We start from the raw sequence: 16,731 nt of genomic DNA, 5'->3' as shown, positions 1-16,731 counted from the left end.
CATTTAAATCCATGCCTCAAGGAAAAAATGAGGAGGAAAAGTAAATCAAGGTCTAGCATAGACCTCTAAGTTAGGAACCATCCTCCCCAAAGCCGAGAACTCATGCAACCCTCAGTAAAAAGGCTGAATAGGAACTTGATCTTTAACTCCCCAGGTCGGCTTGGCCAATAATTCCTCCTGTCCATGGGCTCACGACTGGTCAAAGGAATCCAATGGTGGTGATGGCAACAATAAAACCATCCCCCTGTGACCCCTTTCCTGAGCAGTGCCCAGGACAGAGCTGAACACGTCAGCCAGACCTTCGAGTTTCCAATTGAATTTGACAAGGAGTAATTATTGAACACCTACTGTGTACTCAGCACAGTCATTTGCTGACCAGCTGGCCGGCTGGCTGGCTTCCTCTGGCGGGCTGCCCGCTTGACCAGCCAACTGCCAGAGCCGGCTCCGCTTACAGCACAGTTGGCGGTCCCTTCACGTAAATGCCCTGGTCTCGCTGGATGGTCAGAGAGTGTCATGATGACAGGGGTGGTCAGAATGATTTAGCTTCATCTCGATGTGTCCCGCCCAGGAAATTCTCATCGTCATCCCCTAGTGGTGGCAGTTTATGGATGTGGGTATTAAACAGCTCAGCTATTTGTTCCAATAGGCGTCGTAAAAAATCATTAAAGGAGCAGATGAGAGGCGAAAGGAACAGCCCGATCTGTTTGGGGAAAGATTACCTGGGAGCTGCTGATCCCGGCAAAAGAAAAATATTGACATGGGTGTGCTCTCAGGGCTTCACCCTGTTTACCATGCAGGTGACTCCCTGCCACCAACCCCTCTCCCGGGTCTGTCCCCTACAACTGTGGTTTGGGAGGAAAGAGTCTGTTCCCCCAGGATAACCACAGCAAGTGATTTACCCTTGTAAAACATTTAGAGAATGCAGGGAAGTGGAAGACAGAAAGTAAAAATCACCCTTGAACTCTCATTCCAAAGAAAAGCCTCTGACCTTTCATCACATCTTTTGCTTTTCCTTATCTGCGATGGTGGAGATAATAAAATAATAGTCATTCAAGCCTCACATCTGCACACATGCATATATAGACCTCATTTAAGTCATCCTACATACACTAACTTATTCAATATTCCCCGCAGAGCTCGGATTATTATGCTTAGTTTGCAGATGGGGAAACTGAGGCATGGGATGGTTCATTTGCTGTGCTCTCAGCCAGGAACTGGCAGAGCCGGGCTCAGACCCATCCATCCCTAGCTCCCCTGTCATAGGCTTCCTAGAGCCCCTCCCTCTCGCTTGAGCTAACGTTCTGCCATGTGCCTTCCCGTGTCATCCCGCCAACAGCAGAAGCATTATTTTTAATGGTTGCTAAATATTCCAAGTGGCTGGACCACAGTTGACTGAGTCATTCCTCTATTTTGGATATCTTTTCCCTGCATTTTCAGCGCGCTGTACCCAGCACAGCACGGCGGGGAACGAACCCGCGCAGAAGAAAGCCTCCGCTTCCCACGGCTCCCCTCCCCGAGCAGATTCACGCACGCCCACCCCAGCACCACGGCACAGAGCTGGCCCTGGATCCTCCCTGGGATTCGAAAACAGCAACTCCAAGCCCCCAACTCTCCACCCCCAGAGACAGAAAAGCCTGGAATCAGAACTCAGGGGCAGCTCTCACTCCCCATTTACCCCTCCCCACATAGCTCGCAGGCATAATCTCCACCTGCTCAGGCAAAGTGGTGGCAGCCGTGCACCTGTCCCCCAACTACCTGGTCAGTGCACCTAATCTCTTCCAGCCTCATTAGCCTCCTGGGAAAAAGGAAATACCAACGCAAGCCTGCCTATCTTGGACGTCAAGTTCTCTCTGAGGATCAGATGACATAAATGCAAAATAAAAAGAGCACTTGAGACTGGAAAAGGGCTCCACAGAATCAGAGATTGTTATTATTTGAGCATTAATCTGACAACATTCCCCGAGGAGCTGCTGTGTGTCAGGCATTTGCATGAAGTCCTGAGGATACGGAAACAACGAGGCAGCTCAGACCGGCTGGAGGAGGACCGACTCTCCATGACACACAGCGAGGCGACAAGCACAGGAGCCGCGAGAGACCCTGCGAGGGACCTGATTCAGGTGGAAGAGGGGCTAGGAAGGCTTCTTGGAGAAGGTGATGTCCCCTCGGGCACCCAGAGGATGAGGAGGTTTGGCTAAATGGAAAGGAGCAGCAGCCTGAGGGAAAATGGAAAGTGCACAGGCCTCCATGTGTTACAAGCTGGAAAGAACAATGTAGCAAGTTTAGAGAAGTGAAAGGAGAAGCTTGCAGAGAAGACCACTCCCTCACCTGCTCCTCCAGCTGCCTGGGACCCTTTCTCTCCCTCGGGAGGGGGGAGGGCTCTGCACTGCCCCCTCCAGGAAGGTGACTTCACCCAACACTGACCAGACAGGGCACTTGGCTCATTTTACGGCCTCCGGGCTGCAAGGCATTATGGGAAGTGACCCTTGGTGGGTAGACCATGCTTCAGAGAGCACAGGGCCCGCCCCCAGTTCCACCACTGCCCCCCTTCCCCTAACTCACGCTCCCTTGCCCCAAGGTGGTTCTATAGCTCAGACTTGAGGAAACTGCAGAAAGCTCAGAATAAACACTTTTCTCTTTTTTATTGTTGTTGTTGTTTTGGGGGCATATCCTGCAGCAGTGCTCAGGGCTTACTCCTGGCTCTGTGCTCAAGAGTCACTCCTGAAGGGCTCTGGGGGTCATATAGGGTGCTAGGGATCAAACCCAGGTCAGCAAGGCAAATGCCCTAGAGCTGCACTGTCTCTCTGGCCCCAGAGAACGAGAACTTCTGCTGTCCCCGAGAAAGTACCCCGGGCGGATGTTTCAGAGACTCCCAGAGGGAAGCATGGGGGCAAAGGTCCAGTTTCTTCACATTTGCCGGGAGTTCAGGACCGCCTGAAGTCCCCGTAGGGTTCATTTATTTCCTCCTCCACAGATACTTCCTCAGATACTACGCTAGATGCTGGGGCCACCGCGGCAAACAAGCCCCAGGGGCTTCTGTACGCCTGGGTCCGTCTCCCCCACCCCTGCCTGTCCAATGGCGACTACAACAGTCTGAAGATGAGCCACAGTCGAGCTTGTAAAGTGCACTGAGCAAAGCCTGCTGTTTAGGGGGTGACATCACAAACATTCACTGCTCAGAACAGTGGAGCCCTTCGGCCCGGGGACCTCGGGAATTAGATGACAAAACTATGTCCAGCCAAGCACTCAGGGTGTGACCAGAATATGGGTAGTAATTTTTTGTTAAATAACGATGGCTTTTTCATAATGATAATATGAAATTTTTTAATAATGATGGGTTCATACCTGAGCCCACATTTTCAGTCCATTCTAGAGGAAAAAGAGACTGGGGCTTGTGAAGTTAAGTGACATGCCTCGAATCTACAGTGAGCAGTTAAGATTCTAAAACACACACTCAGGAAGGGTTTCTCCACACCCACACATGTGGAGGCTGGATAGTTCTGTGCCTTCGTGCTGTCCTGTGTACTGGAGGATATCCCTGGTCGCCAACCCCTAAATGCTAGTGGCCCTACCCTCTCCCCTCCCGGTAACATCCAGAAAGGGCTCTAGACATTGCCAGAGGCACACCAAAGGGCAAAATTAACCCCAAATGAAACCTTTCTCTAAGTTGACCCTTGAACTTCTATTTTAAGGACCCCTCGGGTCTGGCTCTAAGTCCCCTTCCCCAACCGTGGCACCACCGTAAATTGCAAGCCCCCTGCCTCCTTCCAGCACGGTTCTTCCTTCCCCAAGCAAACTCCATATTGGCCAGGTTCTGTCCATCTGTGGGCATCCTGCCCTACTCATCCCACCGCCATGCCCAATAGAGGAGCTGTTGAACAAATATGGAATTAATTAATTAGTTCACTTCCTCTGCCCAAACATTTTCCCAGACTGAGTTCGATAAGACCCTGGGCCACACTCTCTCTGCCTTACAAGATGCCCTTCCCAACCGATGCCCCCCTCCAAGGCTCTGCTGAAGCCCCACCTGCCCCAGACGTCATTGTTTGCAGCCCCTCCCGCGCCCCAGCTGTGTCACAGAGAGTCCTGAAGGTGTCTGTCCCTGTCAGTTCCCTGCCCAATCCCAGGACCAGACTAAAGCAGCTTGGGGCTGTGTCAGAGACAGCCCTGGGCCACTGTTCCCAGCCCAGGGCCAGGCCCTCAGCTGACTCTGCTCCATGCAACTTGTCCTGCCACAGTCCACTTGCTCCAATAGTCTCTTGGTTCCATGAAGGGCCTTCAGCGAAAGTTTCAACATGCATGGGTTTAGGAGAGGTTAAGAGTAAAGAGCGGGGCTGGAGCGATAGCACAGCAGGTAGGGCATTTGCCTTGCATGCGGCCAACCCAGGTTCGACTCCCAGCATCCCATATGGTCCCCCAAGCAACCATCAGGAGTTATTCCTGAGTGCAGAGCCAGGAGTAACCCCTGTGCATCACCGGGTGTGACCCAAAAAGGAAAAAAAAAAGTAAAGCACTAGTCAGGCCAGAGAGACAGCTCTCAATCAGGACTAGAGAATATGTTTTGCATGTGGGCGGCCCAGGTTCACACCTGAGCACCTCCAGCACTGGGATCACCAAGCCAAGGGTCAACCTTGAGCACCACTTGGATGTGGGCTGGAAACTTAAAAAAAAAAAAGTGTGTGTAGATGCAGACTCCTTTTCCCCTTCGGCTCAAACTCTTGGGGGTTTCAGCTTTTCTATATGTAAAATGGGAATAATAGCATGTCCCCACTGGGGCTAGAGAGACAGTACGAGGGTAGTAAGGTGTGTGCCTTGCACACGGCTGACCAGAGTTCGATGCCTGACACTACATATGGTTCCACCAAGCAGGAATAATCTCTGTGCACAGAGCCAGGAATAAGCCCTGAGCACCTCTGAGTTTGGTCCAAACACAAGTAAACAAATAATTAGCTTGTCCCTGGCTGATGGGCAGATTGTCCCTTACAATAGCTTCTGACTCCTAAGCCAGTGCTCTCTCTGAGCACAAGACAAGAACTCCCAGTCAGGTGAAAGGGGAGCAGGTGGGCAGCTTCTATGCCAGTTACACACACACACACACACACACACACACACACACACACACACACACACACACACACACGGGGCCCAGCACTTGAACTTCCTGGAAAGGGAAGACAGGGGGCTGCTGAGAAGCAGGATGTGAAAAAGCCAGGGAGGGCAGGGAGGGCGGAGGGGGAGGCCGCCAGACTCAGTAAATAATTCACACAGATGAACTGGAGATAGTGCGGCCTGTGGGAGATTGAGTTCAGGCTGGAGGAGGTGCAGCCGGCTACGGAGGACTTGTGGTCTCCTGTCTGGGAGAGGAGAATTCATGTGGTTTTGTCTGCCCCAGACGCCCAGCTGCGGGGAGGTGGCAGGGGTGGTGGGGTACAGGTACTGCTCTGGGCTGCTCCCAACCGCCCGAGGGAGTTCCAAAGAACTGCCCTGGGCACAACCAGCCTGGCCAGGGCCCCACCCCTGCCATCCCCATGGCAACAGGCTGGCCTGGTCCAGGGTTCACGGCCAAGCAGGTCCTCAGCCTCCCTTTCCCCTATCAGGGGCGTCTTAGGCCCAGAGCCCAGAGCTCTCTGAGTTGTCTGCAGAAGCAGAAAGTGGTCTTGTCTCACTCCCTCCTTATCTGGGAACAACTATAAAGCCTGCCTTGGGTCAGCCATGCTGGCTTCCAATCCCAGTTCCTTGATTTTTATAAGCTGTGTGAATTTAGGCTGGTGATTTGGCTGCTCTGTGCCTCAGTAATTCCCGTCTGTAAAATGAGAATTAAAAAATCACAGTAGTTTGGGGCCCAGAGCAATAGTACAGTGGGTAGGGCATTTGCCTTGCACACAGCCAACCTGGGTTCGCTCCCCAGCCTCCCATCAGCCCCCCCTACGGTCCCCGAGCCCTGTCAGGAGTAATCCCTGAGCACAGAGTCAGGAGTAAGCCCTGAGCACTGCCAGCTGTGGTCCCAGAACCAAACCAAAACAAAACAAAATTATGGTGGCTATCTCCAACAGAAGTTGTGAACATGAAGTGAGTTTGATGCAGAGAGTGTAGAGAGTTACCACTGAACAGTACATAAAAATTTATTTTCCTTCCTGGGAAATGGGGCCCTGGAGAGGCAAACCAGAATCCAAAGGAGCCCGCCACACAGTTGGGGCGAGACTACAATCATGAATCCTCTCTAAGACGGGCCTCCTGCACTGCCAGGGGACGTGGGCAGCATGCTGCTGGAGTTCCCCAAGGCTTTCCAAACTTCCTGTGGGCCCAGCCCCCCTTCCTGACCTCCCGAAACCTCACTACGATGGAATGGTCATTGACTAGGCTGGAAACAGCACGCTTCAGCCAGCCTGGCCCCGTGGGTGCCAAGCATAACACGGCCCCGCCCCGCCCCCACGCCTGGCAGAGGCCGTGTGGAATGAACGTGGACCTAATTAATTTATTAGTTAATTTTCTTGACCCAAACACCCTGCCAGACAAAAGCTCTGTGAGCCCCAGCTTCTAAGTCTCTGCCTTACAGGACATCCCTGTCCCTGACAACTTCCTGTCATCCCGGCTGGCCCCTATCCCACCCCACCCCCCTGGCCACTCTGTTAGGATTTCCCATGGCACATTTCCCAGGTTCTTCTGCTCCGTCAGCCAGGCCCTGACCTCCCTTCCCCTTTTATGACCCTTTGTCCTCAAAACAGCTGTTTCTGGGTCAAGAATTATCCTCCAGGCCCTTGGGTATGTGCCGTACTCACCCCCACCTCTCTTAGGACGTGAGGAAATAAATCTGCATCAGTGGAGGGTGGGGGGGTTGTCTTTCTGGACCCTCATTCTAGTCCAAGTAGCCTGCCTGTACACCCAGCCCTCTGTCCCCTGGGGCCACCACACCACTCCAGCCCAGCTGCCTGGTTTCCCAGGTTACGGCCTGGTCGCAGAGGATTTATTTTTGCATATGGTTTGGGAGAATATCTGTTACTGGATTAATGACAACCTTTTTTTTTTCTTTCTTTCTCCTTCCTTCTGATAGGCAGATTTTATAAACCAGCGCAGCTGCTTGAAGGTTTCCAAGAGAAAATTCTGCTCTGTTTCTAAGCAAGGTGACAGTTCCCTCCACAGGAAGTCGCTTTTATTAAGGTTTTCTTTTTTAATCTTTTTTTTTTTTTAAGACTCCATCTATCAACACCTTGAGTACTATGGGCGGTTTATAGTTTTCCCCCAGTTTTCCCAGAACTCACAATGACATCTAACTCACAATGGGCTGGGCCCTACACTAGGGCAAAGGTTGAAACGCTGTAAAGTGGGGACTTTTATGGCCTGAACTGAAGAACCTCAAGTAGTTTATAAAAATTCTTCCACCTGAAGACGGGGGAGACTTCCATAGCTCCCCGGCCCTCTATGGAAAAGGGGGGAGACCGGCTTTGCGGGGTAGCCGCTGGTCAAGGTCAACATGAGCAGGGACGAGAGCACGTGCCCTGGAATAGGTGCTGAGAAGCCGCTTGACCACCCTGTGCTCTTGCTCCTGCCACCCTGAGCTCCGAGCAAACCCCGGGTCTCACCCACTGGAATGCCATGCACTGCGGAGCTCAGGGACCAGGAATGCAGCATGTGTCCTTGCTGGTGAAAGGTGCCAGTGAGCTGTCAGCCTCCACAGCAGAAGCTGGGCCAGGGTCTGCAGCCCTCAGGACATTACAACCTTTCCATAGATTGAGTGTGATTCTCAAGTAAATATTTACATATATATTCACACCACATACACACACACACACACACACAATTTTATTTGGGGGCCATATCTAGCAGTGCTTACGGCTTACTCCTAGCTCTGTGCTTAGGCATCACTCCTGATGGGGAGACCATATGGGAAACCAGGAATAGAATAACCCAGGTCAGCTGCATGGAAGGCAAATGCCTTACCGTTGTACTATCGCTCCAGCCCCGTAAGTGTTTATACTTTTCAAAGTGGATCACACATTAAGTTGTAAGCAATCCCCACAATCCAGTTCTCCTTGTTTTCCTCCTTTGCCACTATCATTTTTCCTCAGGAGCTACTACCAACTCTGGTGGTGGTGGTGGCAGGGGGCCCTCTTGGTGGTATGTAGAAGACCACGTGTCACCAGGTGTTGAACCTGAACCTCCTGCATGTAAAACATGTACTCCAGCTTGTTAAACAATCTCTCCAGCCTTCATTTGCTATATTCAGTATTAAGCTACACACAAAAGTAAAAACAAAATAAAACCCAAAAATGAACAAAAATTTTATAAAGACAGAAAAAAAAGTAAAAGAAAAAAAAGAATTTGAGTGGTAGAGGCCAGAGAGATAGTACAACAGGTAGGGCTTGCCTTGCATGCAACTGATCTGGGTTCAATCCCCAGCACCCCATACAGTCCCCTGAGCATCACCAGGAAAGATCCTTCCACAAAGCCAGGAGTAAGCCCTGAGCATCATACCACGTGTGGCCCTAAAACTGCACTACACTGTAGCACTGTCATCCCGTTGTTCGTCGATTTGCTCGAGCGGGCACCAGTAACGTCTCCATTGTGAGACTTGTTACTGTTTTTGGCATAATGAATACGCCACAGGGAGCTTGCCAGGCTCTGCTGTGCGGGCAGGATACTCTCAGTAGCTTGCCGGGCCCTCGGCCCTAAAACAGGGAGAAAATTAAAAAAGAAGAGAAGGAATCTGAGCTGCAAAAGCCTTACAGTCAGAGGCCTAGAGTCTGCAGCATGGTCCCCAAGCAGCACCTAAGTGCCCCTGGTAACCCCAACACGGTTGTTCCTGTTGGGAAGCACCACATTTCCCAGCTGGGTTTCTTATTCTTTAGTGAGTGTGGGGAGAGGGACACCCCAGTGATACACAGAGGCAACCCCCAGCAGACCCAAGGCTCCTGGGTGCAAAGCATGCACTTCAGTCCCATGAACCCACTGATGCTGCAGGCTTGCACAGCCGAGTATCACTGGAGGTGACCTCCAGATACTCAGTACTGCTTGGAAGACCCTCCCCGCAACCAGCAATTAAAATAGGCTCAGCTGCTGACTTAGGGGGTTGTCCACATTTCCAGCTCCCAACCTCTTCTCCTGCCACCACACCTTCATCAGTGGGAGTGTTCCACATTCTCACTCCCAGCGGGAGTGCTCCCCACCCTCGCCCTCAGGGGGAGTGCTCCCCACCCTCACCCTCAGCGGGAGTGCTCCCCACCCTCACCCTCAGTGGGAGTGCTCCCCACCCTCACCATCCGTAGCAATGCTCCCCATTTTCAAGCCCAGGGAAGCTTGGCCAAGCACAGTCCCAGTTAGCCAAGCACAGTCCCTGATCCATAGTAGTTGCAAAGTCCTTACGTGTCAAGTGAATGAAACTCAAGGAGAACTTGTTACAGAAGAGAACTCAAACAGAACATGTGGCTCTTTGCTCTCTACATTCAGAAGTAAATCCTGCTAGTCCCCGTCCTGAGAGGGAGGACTTCCAGTGGCCTGGGTAGGAGCGGGTAAGAGATGTGGCCTTTGGAGACCAAGCACCTGCGTTTGCTTAGAGTGGTATTTACTGCGTTTTAACAGACAGAAATATAGGTAAACCGGGCCCTCCAAACTGCTCCCAGTCCTTTCTCCGCCTTCCTAAAGAGGACACGCTCCACTCCCCCACTCAATCAGGGTGTCAGCTCCAGGCCGCCACACCCATCTGCACTGCAGCAAGAACTGAGGGCTGGGCCTGGGAATTCCTGTCCCTGACACACGGTGACAGCCACACAGATGCATTTACTACACTGGGCTCATGGGGAGGAGAGGGTATAGGGAGACTCGGGAGCCGTGGTGGTGGGATTGGGGCGGGGGGGGGGGGGGTTGCAGGTAATCCTCTGCACAGTAGGTATTATCATCCTCACTATGCAGAAGAGACAAAAGCCCAAAGAGCTTGGAAACTGACTCCCAAGTCACGGCTAGCGGTTTCAAATTCTACCGTGCCAGCCTCTGCACCATGCCCCAGCCCATTGTCCCCTCCACCAGCCCCGAGAGCCTGAGAATCTCCTGCCTGCTGTCAGCAATGGCACCAAGTCTCTCCTTCATCTCTGACCTCCACACAGCAGTCAGTGTCAAGCCCTTCCTTTAGAACTTAATTTGCCCGTTTCCCCCTTGGAGGTGCCCTTTGCTATTCCTTTGGGCTGCCAGCCTGGCCGGGTTGCAAAAGCAGAATGCAGGGAGAATCGAGCGGATTCCAAGCATTCAATTAATGACGTTTGAGTAATGCAGCCCTGATGGCCGAGTACAGGCTGAAACACCCTCCCCCACCTGGGCCTTGCAGTTGCTTTTTTCCGTATCTACTGCCACCTCACCAGACGTTTCCAACTTCTCTTGGGCTTGGGCTAATTTGATATCTGCCAGTCCGTGAGGGGCTTTCTCAGCAAATGCTTCGGCTGATGTTAAAGGCTCCCACTGCCTTTGGCTGAGTCCTAGGGAAAGGCAGACTGTCTTCCCAGACAGAGAAGCCTGCCAAGCCCAGAGGTAGCCCCCAGCAGTCACCTACTCAAAAAGGCTCCCACACCCCCTCTTCCCTGCAGGGGGCAGCCCCACCTCCCTGCCCACCCCATGCATCGGGCTGTGGGGCAGTGAAGCCCTCAAACAGAGCCTCTGAACCAGGACACACCGAGGCACTTGAAGGCTGATGAACAAAGGCTGCTGCTGGTCCAGCCAGGGGCCTCAGGGCTGCTGACTGCAGGCGCCCCCCCTCCCCGCCCCCCCCCGCCCCCGTGGAATCCCATCCATGAGTTCGAGTCCCACCTCAGAGACTCACCAGCTGAGTGACTGTGTGCAATGACTTAACTGTGCCCCCATTTCTCCTAAGTATTGGGGTAATAATGCCACCTCCTTTACAGGGCTGATAGGAGCCGGGCATCCAGTCAGACTCCACAAACAGGGTGCTGTGCCAGGTAGGGCCTTTCAGCAAAACCCTTCTGGGGTGGGGGTGGGGGGTGCTATCCCTTTCCTCAATGGCTAAAGAGATCATGGTGGGGGTCCAGGACTCTGGGCCCACCGGAAGGGGAGGGGAGGATTTTTGTCAGGCTCAAGAACTTGCCCTCTGAAAGAACCATCCTGTGGTCGCTACCCCAAAAGGAAGGTGGGCCTAACTGCTGGCCAGCACCCCGGGGAAAGTCGGGGGGGGGGTGGGTATTGGCTTCTGGGGTGCCTTGGGGCTGGGGAACTCCGAAGCGCTGGAACTCCCGGGGCGGCGAGTGAGGACAGCCTGGCTCAGAAGCAGCCCGGGGGGGGGGGGGGGGCTGGGAAGAGCTCCCCACTCCAGCACACGGCAGCACTGCCAGCTTGCTGCCGTTCCTTAGAACCACGAGTGGGATGACAAGCTGTCGCCTGAGACCTAGGGCCCTCCGCAACCTGGGGAAGGAGGATGAGCCATCAGCCCCCTGGCCCCCTGGGCCCCTGCGCCCACCCCTCCTGGAGCCTGTCTTACCTGATGCCTGAGTCACACTCAGCCTCCTGTCTCCGTGAGCCGTGTTGTGACTTCCCAGCTGACAGTTTTACAACAAACACATTAAAAGCTCCCGGCTCTGGGGCTCCTGGATGAACAGCCGGAGGAAAATCTCTCCAGCCTTTTTTTCAGCCCAAATCCTTCTCACAACCTCTTCTCCCCCAGGGCTGGCTCCGCTGCTCTGGCTGCCTGGGCCCAGGCAAAGCAGCACCGTTCGGAATATGTGGCGGCTGGGAGGAAGGCTTTGGGACAGAATCGCCGGCACATGCCACCTCCTCCAGGGTAGCGGCCCCCAAAGGCCAGGCTCAGCCCTCAGGGGGAACCTGTGTCCCCCCACCTCCCCCCTGCAGACCCAGGTGCAAAGGCAAAGCACTCTGCTCCTCCTCAGCCCTGCCTTTGAGGGCAGCTGGCTACCGTGGCAGGATTCCTGGGTATCCTGGGTATTCTGTGCCGGGTTGGGGCCAGTCCTCCCAACGGCCCTCTGGGCTGGTGCAGCACTATCCCCACTTTCCAGATCTAGAAACTGAGGCTTAGAGAAATGCAGGGACTTGCTGAAATCCAGAGCCAGGAAGTGAAGAGCCTCACTGCTCTTCACCAGGGCGATGTGCGTCCAAACACAGTTTTCTCTCGCCCCATTAGGGAGAACCTCTGGGCTGCAGGGAGAGCAGGGCAAATCCAGACTGGATGAACTCACTCTTCAGAGATGGTCTGGCCAGGGCACAGATCTCTCCCACCATTTGAACCCAACTTGTGTGCACCTCACACACCACCTCAACCAGCCCTCTCACCCCCCCTCAACCCCATTCTTGGCCAGGCCCCTCCACCCCACTCCTCCTGCCCACCACCAGCAGACAGAAAGCAAAGTGCCCAGAACCACAGCAAGGCAGAAAGGAGTGACACAGGAACAGTTTTTTTTTTTATTATTGTACATCCGAGAAATAGCCCTGTGTGCTGGTTAAAGGTGCAACATACAGAATATTGAATTAAGAAAAGAGGGAACAGGGAGGGATATCCAAGAAACCTCTTGAGGTCCAAAGTTGCAAACAAAAAAAATGGTAAAAGATTTCCTCACACAAGAGGCATTTTTGCAAATTCCATGCAAATCAGGCAGCTGGTGTGCCTTAAGAAACCCCCCATAAATAACAGAAAGAGACTCCGGCATTCCTGCACTGGGACGCAGAGCACAGGGAAAAGGAAAGAAACCAAAATGCCTTTTGGCATTTCAAGATATTTGGCACTCTTGTGATTACATTTTTTTACAGTCCATTAAAGAGAATAAACTGACACAATATTAGAGGGAAAAAACAGGCTGCTCACACAACAGACTGCAGGGAGAGATTAGAAAAAGCTCAAGCATATTTTTTTTTGTTTTTCCGCATGTGTTTTTTTTTTTCTCTGACATATAAAATGTGTCCATTTGCATTAACTTGGGCAAATAGCTTGCAACAACAAAGAAACACAAGCTTTACAATTCATTTTTAAACAAAACAAGGATTCTAAGTATCATTCCTTAGAAAAGTTCTCTAGTTCTCAACACATTCCTGATAACTTCAAAAGATAACCAAAATAAAAACAATATCTATATAGAAACCGTTTTTCTGATTGTTTTTTGTACATCCAAGGATAACAACATTAAAAAAATAAAACTGGACAGCATTTCACAGCCAAGTGCACAGAATCATTTTTGCAAGATTAAATAATGTAAACATTGGGAACAGCCAAATCAGCGAAGAATGCCACCACCTCAAAACACAGGTGTTGGCGCTTCATTATTTCAGTGGTTCAAAATCCATATCTATCATTGCGCAATATTCACTGTATATAAAAAGAAATGGATATTAATTTTGACAAATAGCTGCAACGGAGACTTTTTATTTCTTTACGTGTGTATATAGTGACTTTAAATTTTTTAAATTTTTTTTTATTATTATTTTTGCAGGAGCCCAGAGCCTTCTCCTCCTCGTTCTCACGCCTCATCTGTCTCCCGGCCTGACACGAGACACAGGTTGTTGTTTTCATCCTGGGTAGCGAGCTAGTAACAAATTTCAAAGTGCTCTCTCTTCTTCATGCTTTCTGCCAATAACCATTACCGCCGTTCTTACGCTTATTCTCTCCCTTAACTCATTGTCTTTGGGGGGGCTTAGACACCGGGAGGTGCTTTGTCTGTCATATTTTTCAGCACGTCATCAATCCTATCATCTTCAATAACAACTGCAAAAAAAGGGTGGGGGGGGAGAAAGGAAAGGTGAGCGAGCTTGGACCCCGCCGGGGGTCTCCGACGCTTGCAGTCCTGCTCTGGGGCACATCAGAGCGCGGGGGAGGACGCGGGAGAAGGGCTCCGGGCACACCCACACTTGCCCCATCTGCTCCAGCCCCATCCGCTGACGGGGGAGGGTCGCCTTGCTGCTTTCACCCTGCACCGTTTCCCCCCACCCCAAGCTGAAATCCCCGCCGGAATTCAAGAAAGGAAGCCGGGTGGGCGAAAATCCTGCCACCCTGCTGACCCGACCCGACCCGACCCACCCCACCCTTCCCCGGCGGCGAATTTGGGGACTGGAGGGTGGGGAACGAGGAGCAGGATCGGGTGGGGGGTGGGACGGATCCACGATCCCCTCCAAGGGAACGGGAACCTCCGGGAGCGCTCGGAGCGCCCAGCGCGGAGAGCCACCGCCGGATGCGGAGGCGGGGGGCGAGGCGCGACGCTGGGGTTGGGGGCGAGTTCCCAGGCCCCGCAGGGTTCTGGCTCCACCGCCGGTCCCTCCCCGCGCCCCGAGGAGGCCGGAGCCTTGAACACTCTCTCCATCGAGACCCAAAGTCGCCTTCCTCCTTCCTCCCAGAGTCACCTGTCGTGGTTCTCTGGGGCCTTGAACTGGAAGCGGGGGGAGGGGGCGTTGGTCACCCCCCATTGTTTCAGCGGCTTCCCCGAGCTCCCCCCGACTGGCGCCCGGCCCTCCGGCTCCGTCTGCCCGCCGCGATGCTCCCGCACCGCCCTCGCCCTCCTCCCTCCCGAGCTCTGCCTCTCCCGCAGCTGCCCGTCTCCCTCAGCGCCCCCGCGCCCCCGGGGCCCCTTCTCGGAGCCTCTGCGCCCCACCGTCCCTCGGGGGCCCTTCCTGCTCTTGCGCCCAGCCTTGCCAACCCCCATTCTTTACCCCGCCGAGTAACCACGAAGAGCCGGTTCGACACCCGCCCCCCCCTCCGCAAAAGCCCTTGATCTTCCCGGCGTGAATGGGGTCCTCCGCCGCAGTGCCCCCTCCCCATGCGGTCTCTTGGGGAGCCCCGGGACACCCTCCCCCTAGCCGTAGGACGAGTGCAGCTGCGACTCCATTGCGCAAAACAGGGGGTGGGGGGTGAAATCCAAAAGCAAACTTTGGCGCGGGTGGAGACCCGGTTATAACCTTTCGGGCGCCGGCTGCAGGCCGGGCCGCCACGCCCCCTGGGTGACCCCACGGCAGTTGGGGCGGCGGGGAGGGGGGGTGTTCCCGCGGCCAGACCCGCGGGTCCGGAGCCCCCCAATTGCGCGCGGCGCGGCTCCGCGGGGTCGGCACCTGCTCGGCGCGAGAAAGGGGGTGACTCAGGGGAGCGAGCCGCGGACTCACCCCGCTTGCTCCGGCCGATCTGGCCCAGCTTGGGCGGCCGCTTGTTCTGCCCGGCGCCGAAGAAGTTGTTGGTGTCCTGCAGGCGGCAGGAGAAGATCTGGCCCACGTCGCCGCCGTCGCCGTAGGCGCTCAGCTTCTCGTCGCCGTAGGGCAGCACCTCCGACATGGTCGCGTCCGGGGGCTCCGCGGCGGCGCCTCCTCCGCCCGCGTCCCCGCCCGCGGCGGACAGGGTCAGCGGCGCTGGGGCCGGGGATGGCCGGCCGGGGACGGCCCGCGGGCTGCGGCGTCGGTGGCGCCGGCGAGGGCTCGGGGGGCCCCGCGAGGGCGCGAGCGCACTGGCCGCCCGAGAGCCGGCGAGCGCCCGCGGCTGCGCTGCGCTGGGCTGGGCACGCGAGCGGCGGCGGCGGCTGCTGCTGCTGCTGGGCTCGGGCGAGCAGGACTCACATCGCCGGCGCGCGGGGCGCGGGGCGGGGGCCCGGCCGGGCGGGGCCGAGAGCCGCGAGGAGGAGGAGGAGGAGGAGGAGTGGAGAAGGAGGAGGAGGAGGGGGAGGCGGGTGTCCCGGCGCAGCCCGAGGGCGCGGAACCGAGGAGGGCGCACCCCGGGGAGCCGAGAGAGTGCGGCCCTGCGGCGGCGCGGCTCCGGCGAGGCTGAGTGGGGAGGCGCGCTGCTGGGCTGCTCGGCGCCGAGCGGGAGGAGGGGGGGGGGGTACCCGGAGCGCGCGGGGGGGCGGGGTGGGGGCGCCGGGGAACCACCGGGAGGAGGGACCCGCCGGAGGAGCAGGGGGGCCGCCGGGAGCGCGCGCGTCCGGGAGGCCGAGGGTCGCAGCGGGAAGGAGCGGAGCGAGCGCCGAGAGCGCCTGGCACCCGCCTGCGAGCCAGAGAGCGAGCGAGCGCGAAAGCCCGCGGCGGCGCGGAGGAGGGCCGGGCGGACGGGAGGAGGGGACCGGCCCGGGAGAGATCCCAGGAGTCGGACGACGTCACGGGGCCGCGCCGGCCGGCCGCCAGCCCCCGCCCCCGGCCCCCGCCGTCCCGCCCGCGCCCCGGGCCCCCGGGAGTCCCGCCCCGGCCGGCCGCCGCCGGCGCCGCCGCCCCGAGCACCCCTCCCGCGGGCTGTTTACCCGGCTCTGAGCCGGTGCGCGACGGCTCCCTCGGAGGGGGGGTGGGGGGCGGGGGGTGCTGGGGACGCGCCCGCCCGCGTGGATCAAGGGGGGGCGGGTGCGTCCCGAGGCCCGAAGCGGCGAGGTGGGGGAGTTGGAGTTCACCAGAGCCCGGCAGCAAACTGGGGAGCCCCCCCGCCCCACCCCCACTCTCAGGGCCTCTCCCGCTCCCTCCCCTAGCAGCGCACCCGGGAAGGCCCGGCTCGCGCCACGGCCAGGGACTCGCCTCCCGCGGGGCCCCGGGGTGGAGGCGGCCGTGGAGGGACGGGCAGCCCCTCCTCCCGGAGGAGAGGGGAGCGCCTCATTACGCCGGGCTCGCCCGGGATGCCCGCTCCCAGCCGCCACCGGGGATGTCCCGGGCCTGCCATCCTCTCTCCTCCGGGACCTCCCTTCCAGCAACAGCCAGGCGCCCTGGGGAGACACGGCAGTTTGGGAGCTGAGGAGCAAGCGCCCCCTGATCCCGGGAGGGCCACTAGGGCAGCCCCAA

At 56.2% G+C, this 16,731-nt stretch overlaps 1 protein-coding gene and 1 long non-coding RNA gene across 7 annotated transcripts in view; both read right to left on the bottom strand.

Annotated features, from left to right (window-relative positions):
* Window positions 1-12,215, bottom strand: part of LOC129405126 (uncharacterized) — a 37,408-nt gene extending 25,193 nt beyond the window's left edge. For all 6 annotated transcript variants that reach the window (XR_008630348.1, XR_008630347.1, XR_008630350.1 and 3 more), the window contains exon 1: window positions 11,474-12,215. This is a non-coding gene — a long non-coding RNA (uncharacterized LOC129405126). The remainder of the gene's footprint in view (window positions 1-11,473) is intronic.
* A 179-nt stretch (window positions 12,216-12,394) lies between these two features.
* CAMK2N1 (calcium/calmodulin dependent protein kinase II inhibitor 1) lies at window positions 12,395-16,166 on the bottom strand. Its single transcript, XM_004603393.2, has 2 exons — window positions 15,088-16,166; window positions 12,395-13,702 (listed from the first exon to the last, which is right to left on the bottom strand). Exons 1-2 carry the CDS (start codon window positions 15,251-15,253, stop codon window positions 13,632-13,634), a joined length of 237 nt encoding a protein of 78 aa, XP_004603450.1. The 5' UTR covers window positions 15,254-16,166; the 3' UTR covers window positions 12,395-13,631.
* Between the last annotated feature and the right edge of the window lie 565 nt (window positions 16,167-16,731).

Source organism: Sorex araneus, chromosome 5 (assembly GCF_027595985.1).
Source record: "Sorex araneus isolate mSorAra2 chromosome 5, mSorAra2.pri, whole genome shotgun sequence".
In the NCBI taxonomy this organism is placed as follows: Eukaryota; Metazoa; Chordata; class Mammalia; order Eulipotyphla; family Soricidae; genus Sorex; species Sorex araneus.
The sequence above is the reverse complement of the archived record's forward strand: the minus strand, read 5'-3'. Positions and strand labels throughout refer to the sequence as shown.

Excerpts from the sequence above, each read along its gene's own strand:
- CAMK2N1 (XM_004603393.2), bottom strand. The coding sequence starts at position 15,253 with ATGTCGGAGGTGCTGCCCTACGGCGACGAGAAGCTGAGCGCCTACGGC. Across the intron at positions 13,703-15,087 it reads GATCGGCCGGAGCAAGCGGG|TTGTTATTGAAGATGATAGG; the intron begins GTGAGTCCGCGG and ends CTTTTTTTGCAG.